At 43.8% G+C, this 17,977-nt stretch overlaps 1 protein-coding gene across 8 annotated transcripts in view; it reads right to left on the reverse strand.

The window, feature by feature from the left end:
- LOC102192139 (RNA binding protein fox-1 homolog 3-like) overlaps nucleotides 1-17,977 on the reverse strand; it is a 418,448-nt gene that overhangs the window by 119,995 nt on the left and 280,476 nt on the right. For 7 of the 8 annotated variants that reach the window (XM_013912627.1, XM_013912631.1, XM_013912630.1 and 4 more), the window contains one exon: nucleotides 10,663-10,772. In XM_013912627.1, coding sequence (XP_013768081.1) covers nucleotides 10,663-10,772 — 110 coding nt within the window. Of the gene's footprint in view, nucleotides 1-4,813; nucleotides 5,104-10,662; nucleotides 10,773-17,977 lie in introns of those variants that run through there. The other variant, XM_013912633.1, reaches the window with a different exon arrangement.

The following is a 17,977-nucleotide window of genomic DNA, read 5'->3' on the forward strand; positions in this document are numbered from 1 at the left end:
AGGAAATCTACCTTCATATCACTTCCACCACATGCACGTCCTAATTAAAGTGAGGCTGTGGTCTTCAGGTCGGCTGGTTGATTGGATGGTCACCTGATCTTGCAATTCTGATTGGCTGGACAATTGCTGGTGTTATTTTCATTAGGAGAATTAATCCATTATTTTTGGCAGCATGAGGAATAGACTTCCTCTAAAAAGAAAAAATTGCCCAGCTGAAGGCAGACTGCGTGATCCAAACTTCATTTCTTAATCAGAGCTGGCTCAAAACTAACCGACACTGCGTTTGGCTAAAATAGATGACCGTGCGTGAACTTTGCAGCTCTTTGCATTTCACAGCTCAACCGGCAGCTTCGCGTTTCATCTAAATCCTGCTTTACTACTCAGTTAATAGGAGAGAAAAGTCCAACTAGTCCATTTAAAGTAAAAACACACCTAAAAAACTGCATTAACTTCAAACCCACAGGCCAGGTTAAACTGTAAGCCTTCTGAAACCATTAATCACATTCATTAATCAAACTGGATTTCAACTGATGCTCCGACGTTACGTGGTGTATAACAGTGCACAGCATGATGCCAAATCAGTCACAGATCAGTATGGCTAACTTTAGCGTAGCTACCAGTAGCGGCCTTTTTTCTCTGCAGGCTAGTGCCCACACGCCTCAGCGACCCATTAAAGCACTCCAGCACCGGAGCATCGTAGCGTCTTAGAACCAGCAGTTTGCAGCCATTGTTCATTGCAGACTAGCAAGCAATCAACATTCAATCATCTCGTTGACTAGTCACTGCTAGAAAGGGTAGAACAATTTGTCTGTGCTGGACTTTTCCTCCAAAATTTGTGTTTAAGACTTCCTGCTTTGGGTTTAAATATATCTTAATATTATTATTTGGTGTGATGGTTATTTACAGGACGCCTTAGCATCTGCAGCACATCCAGGTAAACCAAGCTAGATGTAAAACTGTGGTTTTTTGAGCATAAGTAAAAGCAAATGTCTGATTTTGCTGTTATCGCTCAAGGACAACAGCGACGAGCCTAGCGTGATTCAGCGTGCTATAAATACAGGCGCTTTATGTTTATTTATAATTCATCTAGGCTAATAAGGCTGCAGGTCGAGTACACCGAGACCAATTTAGCTAATCTGGCGATAACCTGCAGTTTTATTTCCCCTCGATCGGTTGAAGAGAAGGCACAATTCAGTCAACCAAGTTGTTCTTTGGTTGAATGCAGCCCAAGATTGAACATCTGCCTAAAGGGAATGCACTCCTGCTAATGGCCACAGCTCCAGAGCCTCAAACCAGCCCCGCCGCTAGCCGCCGCGCATCGACGTCCGCTGTTGTTTGGTTCGGTTTTCTCCCCGATAAATAAAAACAAAACATTAATACAGGCCAAACACGCCGTGTGAGCAGTCTGCGGCGCACTCGAGTGCGTTGGTTGGGGAAGTCTAACGTAAACCATCGCTCCTTGGCATGCCATATATATCCAGTCTCCCCATTACCACCATCTCTACTCGACAGCAAGGGCCCTGCACTGCTAAATTATTCATCACACTGAGGGGAGGACAGAAGCATGCATGGTTTCTCCACTCCATGCCTCTTCCCTTTTTCTCTCTGTCTCTAATGCAAAGGAACAGCCGGGTGGAGAGAATGATATACAGGCCATCTTTCCATCACTGCATGGCCATTGCAGGAGATGTCGCCTCCACTTCCTCCAATTACCACAGTGGAGCTGATTTTGGGTTTTAGGTTGAACACCGTGGCAGGCCAGACGGTCGCCGGCTTGCCCGTCGCGCATATGCGGGGAATGGTGGGTGGCACCCAAGGGTCCCATGCATAACCTGGGACGTCTTTGTATACACATTCATCTATATCAGTGGGCAACAGGGAAATGTAAGCCAAAGGTAATTGCCCTGGATAAGAACATCTGCTTGGTGAATAAATATTCTAATGAGGGGAGTTTGCAGGTTCCCCAGACTGATGCACGGCTGACAGGCCTCCGGAGGGACCGCAGGTAATGCTCGCCACCTGCAGTTCAAACGGGAGCCAGTCGCACCCTCCTCTCGCAGCTAAATGCTGGCCGACTAACACAACTTCGCTTGCTCCCGCGCACACACACATGAAATACACTCCAGGTATGGTATAGTAAATCATTCCCTGGATGGGATGTTGCTTTTCTCATAAGTGTTATTACACCCTGGCAGTTTCATTTTTGTGTAACCCAGAAAATGTTTTGAGTGTTTCAAATTTTAACTTTTTTTTTCTTGAGGAAACGCAAAATTCAGACAAGGTGAGAAGAAATCCATAATTCTTTAATTCCACTTCCTGGACTGCTGTGGGAAGCCGGACTCTTTATATATTTTTAAACTTTTAAAACACTCAGCAGTGACTCCCAATAAAGGCTTGGTCCTCCAAATAATTTCCCTTAAATCCTAAAATCGTATGGTATCCTTAAAGGCCAGTGGAAACCTTTACATGATGGTGGCTCGTGTCACAACAAGGAAGTCGCTCCCGCTCCTGCACAGTGGAAATATTTAAGTCAGTCTGCATCGTCAGACGAGCTTAAGCCCACATCAGCTACATCTGCGTGAGAGCTACGAGTGGAAATTTTCTCCTGTGTAAAATATCTGTCTGCAAAATGTTTTAGAGGCTCCTGCACAAACAATAATATCCAATAATTATTTGCTGAGCTAAACACGTTTTAAAAAATTCATCTCATTTTTAAATGAGCCCAAGTTTGCTTCGTCATATTGTTTATTTTGTCCAAAGAAGAGTCAAAAAGCTGGAAATAGTCCATGTCCTACGATAAAGAAGTAGGAGGAAGACATATTCTCATACTCGAAAGCTGAAATGTTAAAAACTTCTAGAAATTAGCTAATAATTTATTATCATTTGGTTATTTTTACTTGTGGTTAATTAAAAATCAGTCATTCTCATCACTTGGTTCCTTGTATGATTTTCTCGTTGTGGAAATATTGACCTCTTTTTAGGCTCTGGGTGAAAAATCATCACAAAGACATTTGGCTTCTGTGATCATTCAGAAATGCAGAGTCTTCAAAGATTTTGAAGTTTTAGAGGCAAAATGATGAAACGAGTCACTCCACGCTTTCAGCAAAATAATGTTGCTTCTCAAGTGAGCAGAAAGCGAAAGTAGTAAGATATATAACTTTAATTTAGCATAATGGATGCGCTCACAGATGCAATAGCTCCTTTACTATAAGCTCTTTTTTCTTAACGCGATGAGAGTAAGCCCACTGCAGTACACGGAGCCTCATGTTACAGTGATGAGCCTGCAGGGCTGTAAACTGCCAGCACTACCGCTTCGGTCTGTTCAGCCTACATCTGCGTGTGGTCATCACTCTGACCGGCCGGAGGGGGAATACGTGATGAAACGGGAGGTGGAGATCGGTGAGCTGCTGCAGACAGTGATGAGCCTCTTTCAATAAGCATCAACACCCAGAAAACATCTCAAGGCGAAAGCTCAGAGTATCAAAGAGGCCTGTGTTGCAGCGAGGCCTCGGAAAGCACACGAGCACCGCGCGCTGCGTTACGTTCTTTTAGTTATGGCATAATTTGGAAAGCATACGCCGTCCTGTCACTTCCATTCTGCTCGGAGACAAAAGGAGAGCTTCGCATGTGAGCTCGCGTCACCACTTGGAGCAACTTTGGCCCCCAAACATCCTCTTTCTCCAGAAACGTGAGCTCTGAATCAATAGCCAGGGCTGTTTCATTCATAACGTGCATAGCATACTTTGCTTATTCATGTTTTGCTTCACTTCCATATTTTAAAAAAGTGGTTAGAGTAGAAAGTCATTCATAATGGAGTCATCCTTGTAAAGTAGCTTTTCCCCAAAAAGATGCACTCTCCCCAGAAATCTGAACTAGCGATCAATAGCTACACACACACAGACACACACACAGTCTGCAGGAGACATATCTCCAACTGCATCACAGCTCAGACTGTTTACAGTGGCAAGGCTGAAAATATTCATTTACTTTGTATTTCTGTGAAGGTACAAAATACAAGTTAGCAAAACTTGGGGGGATTAAAGTGATCTGCAGTGTGCATCAGTGAGAAATTTAGATTAAAAAGCAGAAGAAGAAGAAGCACAAATGCAAAAGCAGAGTGAGCGTTGGGCGGGTATTGTTGTGGTGAGAATACAAACCACCGAGGAGACAAAACCAATCTGACTAATCACACATGATCTCAAAGAGAATTAATCAGCAGCTCTGGTTAACAATCTGTAATTATCCTCATTCTGCGCTTAATGCCATTTAATTTATGAAATTCTGCCTGACTTAGATATATAGGCGAGGAAAACAACAATATCACACAAAAAGCGTTGGAAACACAGCGCAGGCGAGGAAATCACAACGTGTCCCCGAAAGACCCCGAGCGTCGTTCTCAGACGGAGGGACACCGTTTCAGCTGCATGCTGGGTAGTTTGACAATCAGGGGGGGGGGGGGAGTTGACGAACTCGTGAAGGTATTGGCGTGGATAACAATCGCACCCAAACATCCGATTTCGTTTAAAGGCTGAACAAATGTGACGGGTAAACACAGGCCTCTGTAGCTTCTGGCTGCGGCAACCCAACATCAATAAAACACACGAGAGTGGAAAAACCATCAGCTCTGTTCATGCATGTGGGAGGCGCTGCACCACACACACACGCACACACGCTCAAACTCACACTGTATATAATGTAAGGGCTGCAACACGCTCTGACACATGCGCCACACACGTTCTACACGCCAACTCTGTGCATACCGGAGCGGTGTGAGCAGGAGGAGATACCCACACTTTAGTGGTGCGGTACTCACCCAAAAGTACATCATCATGGTGGAATCGGGGCAGGTGTGGGCAGACGGGTGGAGGAGAGCGGGGCTAAGCGCTGGGACCAGTCCAGCCAGCGTGGGTGTCAAGAGGAGTCCGAACGTTTGGACAGAGAGCTTTACTGGTCCCTGTTCCACTGAGGCAGCCCTCCCTCTCAACTGTTCAATGGGGCTTGACTTGAGGTCCCCCAGCACTTCTTCTCTTTTCGTTTCTTTCTCTTGACAAGCAGCTTGTTCTTCAGTTAATTTTTAAAAGAGCCCTTTCTCTCTCCTCTTCTTCTTCCTCTTTTGAGCCAACACAAGAAAGAGGGGGGGAAAGCAGACGGGAGAAAGGAAAGAGAGCTGGGGAGGTGTTGTAACCTCTTTTTTCTTTCGACACTCTTCCACTCCACTTGCCTCTCCACACCACTCACTTCAAGACTCTCTCTCTCCGTCTCTCTCTCTCCCCCCTGTGCCGTCTCTTATTGGTGAATGTGAAATCAGTCGGTACGGCACCGAGGCTCAACTAGAGCAGCAGGAGCAGCAGCCTGCGCTTGACAGCTGCCTCCAGCGTTCCTCCACCGGAGCCGTGTTGCTCTGCATAGAGGAGTGCGCCGAACAAACCGGGATCCTGCAGACGGTACTGTAAAATTCAGCGTCCCGGGGAGGAGGCGGGGGGTGGAGGGGGGAGAGTTGTGAGGGAGGGGGTGGGGGGAGAGCAGGAAGCTGAGAGTCGTGGTGGGGATCTCTGCGGGGAGGGGGGTGCTGTGTTGGGGATGATGCTGGTGATAGTGGAGGACTAACAGATCGCTCCCCTTTCTTCTTTTCACCGTCTGCGACTGCGATGAGTTGCATTGAAGTTGTGGCAGTTTTAGTTCATTGAAGAGAAGAAGAAGGAGGCGATGCTGAAGGAAAAAAAGACTCTCAGAGAAAACCTTAAAATATGCCACAGGCAATTGGGAGGCGCAGCCTATTTTCCACTTGTTTTCTACTTTTAGCTGCCGATAGCTCCTCTGCCTTTTATTTTCCCTCTTTTCCTCCGAACTCGCGATTTGGTGACGTTTTTGTTTCGGTGAAAAAAAATTATAATTTTTTTTAAAAGCACTGTTTTTTCAGGTGGCGTTGTGGCAGATCAGAGGCCAGATGAAGTTGGTGTGAAATACCTCTGTGTGTGCCAAGCTATATTACATTACATGCTTTAGTGTGTTTTCCATCTGGCGGCTATAAAGGGGGAGGGGAACGAGGGAGAGAGAGGGAGGAGAGGAGGGAGGATTGGCTATCTTCTAGACAGCACTGTAACAATGAGCCTGCCTCAGCAATTTTCAAAACATATCATCAATACACGACTGGGAGCTCGCGCTTTTAAATATTAACCCTGTGGCAACCGGGGCAGGCTGCGGAGAGCTCAAGTGGTTTTGCGGCATCCTCTGGAGCCGGATCATCCAATAAAAGACGTCCTGGGGGATGAGCTAATTTGCTGTAGGATCCTAAAGAACATTTGCCAGTTATAGAGCACATTGGCCTAATGAACAGAACAGATATATGCAGGTTATGTTACCCATCAGTAATTGCCACATAAGGAGCCCGAGTTAGATTTGCAGCTGGCTTTGAGCGAATTGATACACAAGGGGCCTCATTCATATGGTGTAACTGTCATCTTAAATTTATCACCCGTTTTATTTTTTTCCTCCTCCTTCAGAAAAAGCACAAGTGAGCGGTGAAATATGAAATGGCACACAGGCAAAGAACCGCAATTAGTAACTTTGCAAATATTGTGATGTTTTAAGAAGCTTTTCATAAATCAAGACACGCGCCATATAATTCTTACACCACCCCCCTCCATCACATCGCACAAACCAGCATCTCCGTTGCTTTGCACGCACGCAATCTCCCCGCTGGTAGCACGGGATGCACATGCAAGGCTTCCATATCTTTATATATGTCCACCAGAAGTCAATGGATTTACATCAGCAATCACAGAGTGGATAACCGCCCCAGTCCTCCATCAATCTCTGATGGGAAATAAAAATGAAATGCACTTCTCAGGCAACTCAGATTAAGGATCACGCTTTTATCAAATACTGAAGTCTATTTCAAGTCGTGCTCATAAATAACTGAGGGGGGAGAGAAGCAGGAAAAGAACGAGTTCGGAGGCAAAAAAGAAAAAAAGAGCAGGACAGGCTGGAGAGCGGGTGGGGGTGGGTGTAGGTGCAGACAGAGAGCATCGCGGTCTGGAGCTAAGGCCACTTAGGGTTGGGGAGAAAAGAATCAGAGGGCATTTAAGCATTACGTAAAGTCTGCATCTCCTGTCTAGGAATCTACGCCCGTTACCAAGGGAAGTGCAATGCAGGTAAACACGGTGTTGTTTGGGATGCTTTTCCCTTCTTCCTGTCACCTCTCTGAGTTGCATTTCTCCCATACTCCACACTACTTACAGAGCATTGGAGTGGCTTTCCCAACCATTTAGATTTCCCACCATAGTCTAGACACTCCCCAGAGACTCCGCCATCCATTATAAAGATGGAGCTTTCAAACTGAAGAGGAAGTGAAGGCCTCACACACAGAGTGTTCTGCCTAAAATGTCCGTCTGTCTCCGACCGTCGCCGGCTCGAGATCTGCCGTCTTAATATTTTATGCCGATCTCACCTCTCGTCCGTAGCGCCGCTACTTACAGAGCATCTTCTGTCGAGCCACACTCGGATCTTGTCGTTAGAAAGACACCAGAGGAGACAATGAGAGTTCTCGCTCTCATCCCTGCGAGCTCCCCGCGGGGTTCTGGGCTACAGTCGCGGCCGGCTCGCCCGAACGCTCGGACCGAGCCGGTGCAAGACCCGAAGGAAGACGGCGGCTCCACTCTGATGCTGCCAGGCTGGTTTTCTCTAATCACACACTTCACTTTATGGAGTGACCAGTTTTACAACTTGGTGGCCAAGGATCTGCAGCTATGCTCGTTTTATCGATTTATGGGTCTCCATCAGCTCCACAGGTAGGTATTGACATTTCTATACAGCACACGTCACGTGAGGAAAGGGCGCCGGGGAAGGCCGTGCAGGCAGAAACAAGCGGCTAAACGAAGCCCTTTCTCCTCTTTATCTCTGTGTGCTGAAGAAGTTTCATATTACATTTCCATTCCCTTATTATTCTCACACTGACAGGAAGTTGCAGCACTTGCAGGGGCAGAGCACTCTGCTAATAATACTCACATGAGAGATTTTTCATATGAAAATATATTAGAATTGGTGATAAGTAGGCAAAGCTTATGTTTGGACTGTGATTTGCCATAAAGAAAAAAACGAGATATTGTGTAATGCCATCAAGACGCTCTGGCAGCCAATAAATATGCATAAAATAACAAGAAAAAAAGACAGTGTGTTACTTAATTCTGTATCTCCAGCTTTCTGACACAGCCTGCATATTTAGCCTTGAAAATGGTAATGTTTTGCTTCCTATCCCTGGAAGATATCATTAAACATCATTTGTAAGCATACATTACCCTATACGCAGCAAATCGCCCATCTGGTGATTTTGGAACTCGCTGTCTGGAAGACAATAAATTCATTGTATGCTTTCGCATAAAGAATCCCACTAAAGTAATGCCTCCATGTAGACATACGTCGAGTACATTAAACCTAGCCGTGTGCACAGACTGTATGTCGTGTTAATAATGCAGTGTTTACATCTTGGCATTGAGCAGTCAGTACTGGCCTAGGGGTACAAACTGGCAGGGCTGTGCAGTAATTAGGAGCTGTGTGTTGGGGATGTGAAGGCTTGCCGCGTGTCATGCTGATACCACTGCTGGGCGGACCTAGTGTGTCGGCAGCAGGCACACTGAGCGCTACACAAGGCCGCGCCTTCGTGGCGCAGCCGGGAGTCGAACCTTTTACTTCAACGAGTGCTCAGAGCTCGGCCGCTGCTCGCCGTGCAAAGGAGCGACACGGAGGATGTTAACCTAACGACAGCGGGGATTAGGTGTCTTCACACTGCGAGCGCACCGTGTGTGGTCTGTTTGTGTTAATCCTCCAGGCCTGTTTGCATTGTGACATCAATAAGCTGCACGGATGCCACATTATGTCTGTTATACGTACATATTATATTATAATATATTATTAAATGTTTACTTTAAACATTTGTGCACGTCACCTCATTCGTGTTACATACTTGCACCTGTTATTGTTTGTTTTCACGTGATTTTGCATGACTAAATGTATTGTGGATTATTGAAGCATGTGCTTCAGCTTGTTCAGGCAGTCCACAGTAAACATCATAGATATTAATATGGAGGCTGGTTTAGAAGCAGCTGTATGTTGGGTTAACATTTACATAATGCAACACAGTAATTCCTTTACATCACATCTGTCTTGCAAATACCAACAAAAAGTGAAACACTTGGATAGTCTGCATGGGTGCTCGTCATTGAGCGGCTTGCCCCCGAGCCTCGAAATACACCAAACCAACCTGGACGCTATGGTGGCTGTCTCCATCTTTTATGTATTTTACCATATATTCACGATGTCATGGGGTAAACTCTTCTCAGAGTCACACAGTGGTTATTTTCCATCAGCTTTCTCTTCGTGGGAGGATTTGTCGGAGAAAATGTAAATATGCTAGTAATTAAGCATCCTACTCCATTAAACTCTCGGCTTTGAAAAAGGCACCATGAAGTGACTTTTGAGCCATGAAATATTTTAATCATTTCCCTCCTTCTACTCTTTATAGCTAAGAACAACAGGCACATTTTCCTCAAAAAACAATTTCTGTTTAATTAGAAGCCAAAGCTCTGTTACCTGTGGCGTTTGATGTCCTTCTTTTTGTTACATCTTTTAAAGACTTGTTTACCAGCGTTCGCTGTGCACGCGTGCTCCAGCGTTACTTTGAATTCGCCAGCGCGTACAATATTAAATATACATTTCACTGTAAAAACTCCTGGCTCTTCTTACAGCTGCAATGAGAGTAGCTTTGCCACATGCAACACAAGCAAACCCAACAGGATTCCTAACAGCCTCTTGCATCTCCGTTTGACATTAATTGATAATCAAACAAGGCTTCACATTAGACATTTATGAGATCAGCTGAATTATCTATTTAATGTAACCCAATTATATGCAACCCTTGTGCACCAATCAACGCTAATTCCTGACTCATAAATGACAGCAACAACGACAGATTTAATCAATAATAAACATTGATGAAAACTTGCGACCTGCTTAGAAAGAGGGTAATTAACAAGAAGGGAAAGGGCTTCGTTGGATTTCATCTTTTGGAATATCGCTCTGTGATCCTTCGTCTTTATGCCGTTCACAAGAATCTCCTAAGCTCACATTCCACCATCAGCGAGATTAAGTGTAAAACAAACATTCGCTTTCCCTTTGACAATTAGGGATAGACATTTATCATGAATTCTTAATGCAAGCGTCAGCCGCTCCGGTTCTTAATTAAAACCTTGTAATTTTTAGAAAATTCTTGCCGTAAAACTAAATTTCATGAATTATTTAGCCAGCCTTTTTTCAGCACTACTAGCTACACACCCAGCCAGCCAGCTGGGGAAGAACTGAATCCATAGGTGGGCTCACCTGCACTTTAAGGCCAGAGAAAACATCTTAGTTATGCCTTTTAAAAAGTCTAATATGAAATGCATGTGTGTGTGTGTGTGTGTGGTGGGTTTTCCTCGTCTCCTACATCCACAGCAGAGGATTCACATCCAGGTCTTAACCTTAACTAACACATGTCAACAGAGCGGGCATCAAAAACAACATTACAAGCTTCGGGGAATTCCACACCTGTTAGGTTCCACACAAGCACGTGAAATTCTTCCAACAAAAGTGAAGGTAAGTGTGCACAGAGGGGCCTGCTGCTCTTACCAGTCTTGTAAAGAGGGGCACTCCCAAATGCCAGAGGTGATCGTTCAGCAGTCCGCTGTACACCACGTTCCCGAAGACAGCAATGCTTCCTGACTTACACAACGTGTTTCCTGCAGGGACACACAGAAACACGAGCAGGCGTCACCGAAACGGACAAGAAGCAGCAGAGGGGCGCCTCCAAAAAACACAAATAAAGCAATTCAATCGCAGGAAATCATTGCACAGGAAGAGGCATCATAGAGAATGCAACATTGATTGTTATAAATATTGATTTTGAGGTTTATTGACCTTACGTGCAGTAAGGAATACAGATAGGTGGCTTGGCTACGATCAATAAAGTTACACAATTGGGTCAAGTTGATCTACCAGCATAATATAAATAACCAAATGAGGTTTAGTATCAACAGGAAAACAGTGGGGAACATTTAATACGCCAGAGAATAACCGTGAACTGACCATCATCACATTTAAAGGATATCCTCTATAACCACTTAACTACCCCGTGTCTGTTATGGAATCAGCTCAAAAGTATGAACCCAAAATAAAACAGTTATTGCTCCTAAACCTTTGCGATTATAGTCTTGACTCGGTTCTCCCGTGAGATGTAGCACTTCAGGGACTACTATTAAAATGTCACAATAAGTGATCTGTGATAAATGCACTTCACCGAGGCACATCATTCTGGCAAAGTTTCAATGTATGATAAATCTACAGTTCTGTTTTTTGGGATCTCGAGAATAACGCGCACAAATAAAACACCGAAGCTTTCAGTTTGATGAGCAATGTGCGTTTTACCCAGATGCTACCCAAACGGGTTAATAATGGGCCTTGGTAATCTGTGTTCAGGCCGGCGCAAATTACTCCCAGAAAGTGACACAGCCATACTCTAACTTACTAAGTGCAACGCTGGCATAAAATTTGCATGTTTTTGGTGTTTAATTCAAAAACCAGGGGACTGCTGAAAAATTGATTTTCGAGGGTGCTAGTCCCGAAGTCACGTCCTGTCTCGCAAGTCTTCCGACGCAACCTCTGCAGCTCTCGCCGAGGACGTCCGTCACCTTTACTGTCCGTGATCCGAAATAAACGAGCAGCTTCTGCAGCACCCGATATTCAAATCTGCACCGTTCGAGACGCAAAGTTAAACAACGATTAATTTGTTGGTCCCCGTGCCTACTTGTTCCTATTAAGTTTTACCATGTGCAAATACATCTTTGGTCAGCTCCGGATCCAATTTAGAGGTGGGGGGCTTATGTATGATTACAATACAAACCCTCAATATTCTCAGTTTGCAGCAGGTGCACAAAAAAAAGGCAAACAGGACACAAACACAACACACACAGTCCACCAAAGCGCCGCTCTGGCTGAGAATACAGAAACTGGATTTCAATGAGCATTATTGCATAATAGAATGGCAATGCATCCATTGCTGACAATATAGAAAGATACATGCTAGATATGCCTACCTGTCCTGGGAGTACAGTATAAATATTGTATATACAGAATATCATTAGTATGTACTCACTGATATCCACTGATGCTCTCGTCTGAATCATTGTTAGCATGTTATAGCTGTTTCTCTCCCACCCGAGTATATGATTGGGTGATATTACAAAATGCATAAATACTAATAAACAGCAATAAACTGCAGGTTTAAATGTTAATTAATCTATTGGATGGCTAAACTCATGTCATTCCTTTTCCACTGAACAGTGTCAACCCACACTTGGACACGGAGACGTTTAATGTGCGATTAGCTTTAAACTCAAAGCGAAACTTTTTACCACACTTTTTCATGCAGTCACGAACGAGCAGGAGCTGAATACCATCATCTTCTTTCTCTGTGAATCGCCCCTCGTGCTGTTGTGTATCGTCTCAGCCGTTTTTAAAAATATATATTTTCGTATTGAACTTTGTGTGTTGTGCCATGATGTATGTGTATAATTTTGAGTTTGTTGTGTTTTGCTGATTTGTGTTCGTTTTATTGTTCTCGTTTTATTGCCCATCCAAGGATGGCCAAAGCAAATTAACTTATGCCATAAACGCTATGGTATGTATCACCGATTGCCGCTCCGCACCGGTCCCCGGACGAATGAAAATTAAACCTTCTCTTATTGATGAATCTCTTACTGTTGAATAAGTTAACTGCAAGTGAGCCCAGAGGATCCCGAATACTTCGGGGTCTATATGAGGTTTTCGTAGTTGCATAACAACAGTGGCATGCTCGGCAGACACACCAAACCGCTAGCGGACTGTCAGGTTTACTGTATCGCGGAGAGCATCATCCTTCTTTATAAGTCATGTTCGGTGCCACCGAGCATCACAGTTCGCCCTCTCAAAGACGCTCTTAATTAGCTCGGTGCCAATGAGGTGCCTTCACAAACAAAAACGCACACATGCGTGGCATGCGTGCCCACACACACGGCCCCGAGAGTGTGATGTACCGCACTCTGATGTCCCTATGAACGTGATGAATGCAGCTTACGGAGCAGGCGGCACAGAAAACACAGGTCTCCATTGTAATTTCTGCACAATGGAACGCTGCAAAGGCACACCAGGGGTGGAGTGAAGCAGTGCTGACAAGCAGCACATGCATTATTTAAAAACAAAAGTAAAAAATGCCCATTAAAGTGTCAGTGGTGCTTTCGGCAGTGCTGGCTTGGGCGCGGTGTGCGTATTACTGTTATTAATGGGCCAGGCGTGGGGGGCATTGCTTCGGTGTGATTGCTCTGCTGCTGTTGCTATCCGCGGTTCAAGCCTCCTCTCTTTTTTCCCCCCATTTCTTCTCTGTGTGTGTGCACGAGGAAGAGAAACAGATAAAGAGCGTGCTACAGACAGAGACGGAGAGACACCGAGAGACCCTGAGTGCACAGTCAATGAGCTCCTACAGCTAATATCATTTCACATTATTGAATGCATATTAAGGCAGAGAGACCTTGTCAGATAAATAGGAGCACCAGTGCTTATATCAAATTCTGATCTGCCTTCACGGCCATGTCTAAAAAAAAATGCTGGGAATGTAGTCAGCATATTGAAAATAAGTGCACACCATTTTTCTTTGCAGTTTAACATCAAGGGCTATACATTACCGCTACTGACACAGCAGAATGAGGTCATTGTGCATGTTGTAATTACAGCTGGGTAAACACTCTGCTCTCTGCTGCAACACTGGAAACAGAGCACTGCGAGACTGACAGAGATAAAAAAAAAGAGGGCACCGACGCCGATGACTTTTAAGTGTTGGAAAATACTTGCATCAGTGGGAATAAATAAATTGAACACAATGATCACGGGTGTATGATCAATTCCAGAGTGATGCAATGCATTGAAATCAATCAGTGCACCGGCTGTAATGCGGTGCGCAAATAATACATACTCATCCCTGACCTATTCTTCTAGAACCGGTTTGTTATAGTTTTATTGATGGTGTTTATACGCAGGAGACAGAGCACATAATCAAATTTTGCATATTTGCATGTAGAAAATGTCACATAAAAGCGACAACTTAATTTTCCCCCTCACAAACTCTGCAGAACTCTATAGCCAGCGAGCTTTTGTTATTTATTTCTTTACAAAAAATGCATTCAAAGCTGCCTATTCGCGCCAGTGGACCGTCTGTATCTTCCTTCAACTTTAAGAAAAACTGAGCCTAACTAGCGACGTGTTGTCTAGCTGTTCATTCTTTCCTTTTCTTGGTTATTAATCCCCCTTTTTAAGGGCTTGTCTCAGCAGTTGGGTGTTCTCTCATCTGCAGGCTTGACAGCATTGAGCCCAACCTCTGATTAATTATTAATTGTGTGATTAAAGTATGTGTTGGCGGGGGTATGCAAGTGTATGCGTGTGGCTCCGAGGGAGGGGGTAGGAGCATGCAACGTGCTTTACTGTACTTTGCATTATCTACAACTCGGAGTTTTTATTTCTTGCATTTCACAGCAAGAGATTTAACTGCAGGCATCAAATTTAATACCCAAATCACCGGGCATGTACAATACCTGCAAGAGCAGAAAAAGGGAAGGAGAAAGTATTGTTTTATTAAGTGATGCCTTGTTGAGTCTGGCTCAATATATGGAGAGTTTGCTCCACATAGATTTCAAGGCTTACGCGGCTATCAGTATTTCAGGATTGAATCTGCTTATAAATTATTCTAAATGTCAAGATTCAACCTTAAACTTGATCGTTTTCAAACTTTTCTAAAGAAGAAAACACAAATGTTCACTTGGATAAAAGTGGATTCAGTTCAAATATTTATTATATTTCTCCTATATATGCAATCATGAAAATGCACCATCAGTGCATCAGAGAAGATGTATTGACAGCTCTGAAAATTTCTCCATCTTACCAAGTCTGCACTTGAGCCCTAAAGAAAATTCAAAAAAATACATTTCTAGTCCATCGCAGCCCGTTTGTTCCAGAATATTCTGCAGCACAAACAAGGTTCAGCCGCGAACGTATTTGTCTCAACAAAATCAAGTTAAACGCTCAATTACAGGCCGAATGAATTAAAGAGATGAGAGGAAAGTTTGGCCAGCGTGGCTACAGTAACTGTGACTCATTATAATTAATCCGAGTCCTTCTAAAAACAAAGCTATAAGCATTTATGGGTACATTTATTTGAAAACAAAAACTGACTAATATGAAAATGCAGAGTGCTGGATCTGAAATATTTAAAGGGATTATTAGACAGCGCTAAAACATTCATAAAAGACATCCCTTAGTTCCATCTTTCTTAATTGGGAGGACTTGCTTCTTCCTTTTTCATCCTTTATGGTAGTTTAAAAAATATGTGTAGGTTTGGGACTGTTGTTTGGGAAAAAGGCAATTAACTGTAATGATATCACCTTGGGCTTTAGAAAATTGTGATGGGCATTTTCACCATTCTCCAACACTTTATAGTGTAATGTCCATTAGGCAATAATGGAGATAATCATTAGTTGCAGCCCTGCACAGTTTAGCAAAACAAACTAGTTAGTTCACAACGTGCATTATATAAGAGAAGCGTAAGAGAGCCATCTGAGCATAACGTTGTGGTCATTCAGATGTGTGTGTGTGTGTGTGTGTGTGTGTGTGTGTGTGTGTGTGTGTGTGTGTGTGTGTGTGTGTGTTGGGGGCCTTCCGTGCTCCTCTCCTGGCTTTGCCGTTGGAGGTGGGTCGCTTTAAGCATTCAAACTCCACAACGTGCAGCTCATTTCTAGCAAAGAGGCACATTGCTGCAATGCAATAAGGGAAAACAACACTTTTAATAATTCAGGCCCTGAGACCGTGAGGGGGGGAGGCGGAGGGTGGGTGGGGGTGGGTGGAGGGAAGACGTCTTAAAGTACCGCAGAATGGCTCATTTAGCTCCTGCTACGCATTATTAAAGTTGTATCGAACCCCCTCCTGGGTCTTTCCCTAAGTTTTTTTTTCATTTTCCTTTCCTCTTTCCCCTAAAGCCTGCAAGGTAACCAATAACAGCTACCAACATTTATAAACGACAGAGTATCCTGCACCTTAGAGGAGGAGGTAAACAATGGTGTAGCTCTTAATCTCTCTTTCTCCCTGTCCTCCCCGCTCACTAGTCCTCCGGTCCGGAATTTGTCAGTGCTTTATCCCGTTTGAGCCGTAATACACAGCCCTCTCTGTCCAGATTATTTTCTGCTTGAGCTCAGCCCACAATGCATAAAAAATGCGGGGAATGAACCCTGTGTGGCATCAAATTGAGTAATAAAATTGTGTTCACGGTGGCACTGATGAACGCATGATGGTACCGTTAAGGACGTGTTCAGAGGTACCGTAAATTGCCTCTGAGCCTGATGGCAGTTTCCAGAGCAAAGACGGGGAATATGAATAAAAAATACACAGGCAGAAGAAAAATGGGAGCGAGCTAAAAATGCAGATGTGCTCGTTTTTGGTTTTTTGGACGATATTAACTCCTCAACGTCCAGTTTCCCACTCCTTCATTACAACGTGAGGAGCCGAATGTTTGATAGCGTCACACAGACTCTGTAGCCTGGCCTCGAAACAGCTTTGTGATGTTTACAGTTGGTAAAATATTAAAGCCCGCCCCCTTCCTCTGTCTTTAGGGCTGCATTATGTGTTTGTGAATCACTGTATACAAATTTCCTTCAAATCATTTGGACACAAGTGGTATTCTTCAGAAACTCTAGCAGAATAATCACATTCAGCCTTACAGAACATTGTTTTAACTTGACGTTCTTACTTTAAGGTACGTTCGATTCCATACGGGCCGAGATTAACTAAAAACCACCACTTATTAAAATCCTCTCAAATCCTCGCACGTGCCGTGCTGGTCAGCCTCTGAACGGAGCTGTTTTCTTTGTGAAAACTTGACATTTCAGAGATACTGTGCAAGGCTTTCAGCCGGCAGCAACAAATTATGATTATAATAATTTATGATTACTGCTTACATTGCACAATACAATGAAAAAAAGTAAAAGCCTATTAAAATGTCCATTTAGGATATATACACCATAAACTGCTGCAGAGGTCTTAAATCAAAGCCTGCTGTGCTGTAAGAGATGCAGAGACTGGAGGCAGGAGGTCAGGAGAGAGAGAAAGACAGGGGGTGTCAGATGTGTTATGATTGGCTGATATATTGGTCTTTTATGAGATATCAAAGTGGCCATGTCAGTGTTGTTCACGGGGTATCGGTCTGATGACCGATTTCATATTCATTGTTGCATATGATATACAACTTCTTTATAAGACACTTTGAAACTGAGCTGCTTCCAAACCAATAACAAAATCCAGAGTTTTTAAGACTAAACACTTTTTGCTTTTTTTCATGGGTTTGACGGGAAAACTATTTGGTGCGTTTACATTAACTGTTAAGCTAGACAGACGACCGGCTGGCCAAACAGCCATTCTGGCAAAACTGTTTGTTGTACCAGGGTGCAAACATGGTTTTATTGCTGTTGGGTTGTTTTAACATAGGAGTTGATAAGGACTTCAGCCTCAGCGCGCCACCGCAGGAACTGCAGTCTTTGGGACTTTTATTTGGCTTTATTCTTCAGTTTTTCACCCTGGAAGTTGCAGCTTTGTTTGTTGAGGACCAGTTCAGTGACTGGAATTTCCACTTGGTATTCCTGGTGCAGCCCTGTTATCTACTGTGAAACCAGAGCTGGTCTTGCCATTTATTTAATTTACTTTAAACAGTTCCTTAATATTACTTTTAAACTGTGATCCAAATCTGCCCACAAGCTTCCAAGCAAGAAAGCAATATAATATAATCAATATAATAATATTGCAATATTATTGTGCATAACCAATCAGAGTTGGAGTCTTCTTCTGGGATGTCCTTCAAGTCTTTTGTAGTTTACTG

The sequence above is a fragment of the Pundamilia nyererei genome, unplaced genomic scaffold (genome assembly GCF_000239375.1).
Source record: "Pundamilia nyererei isolate P.nyererei 1_Seehausen unplaced genomic scaffold, PunNye1.0 scaffold00095, whole genome shotgun sequence".
In the NCBI taxonomy this organism is placed as follows: Eukaryota; Metazoa; Chordata; class Actinopteri; order Cichliformes; family Cichlidae; genus Pundamilia; species Pundamilia nyererei.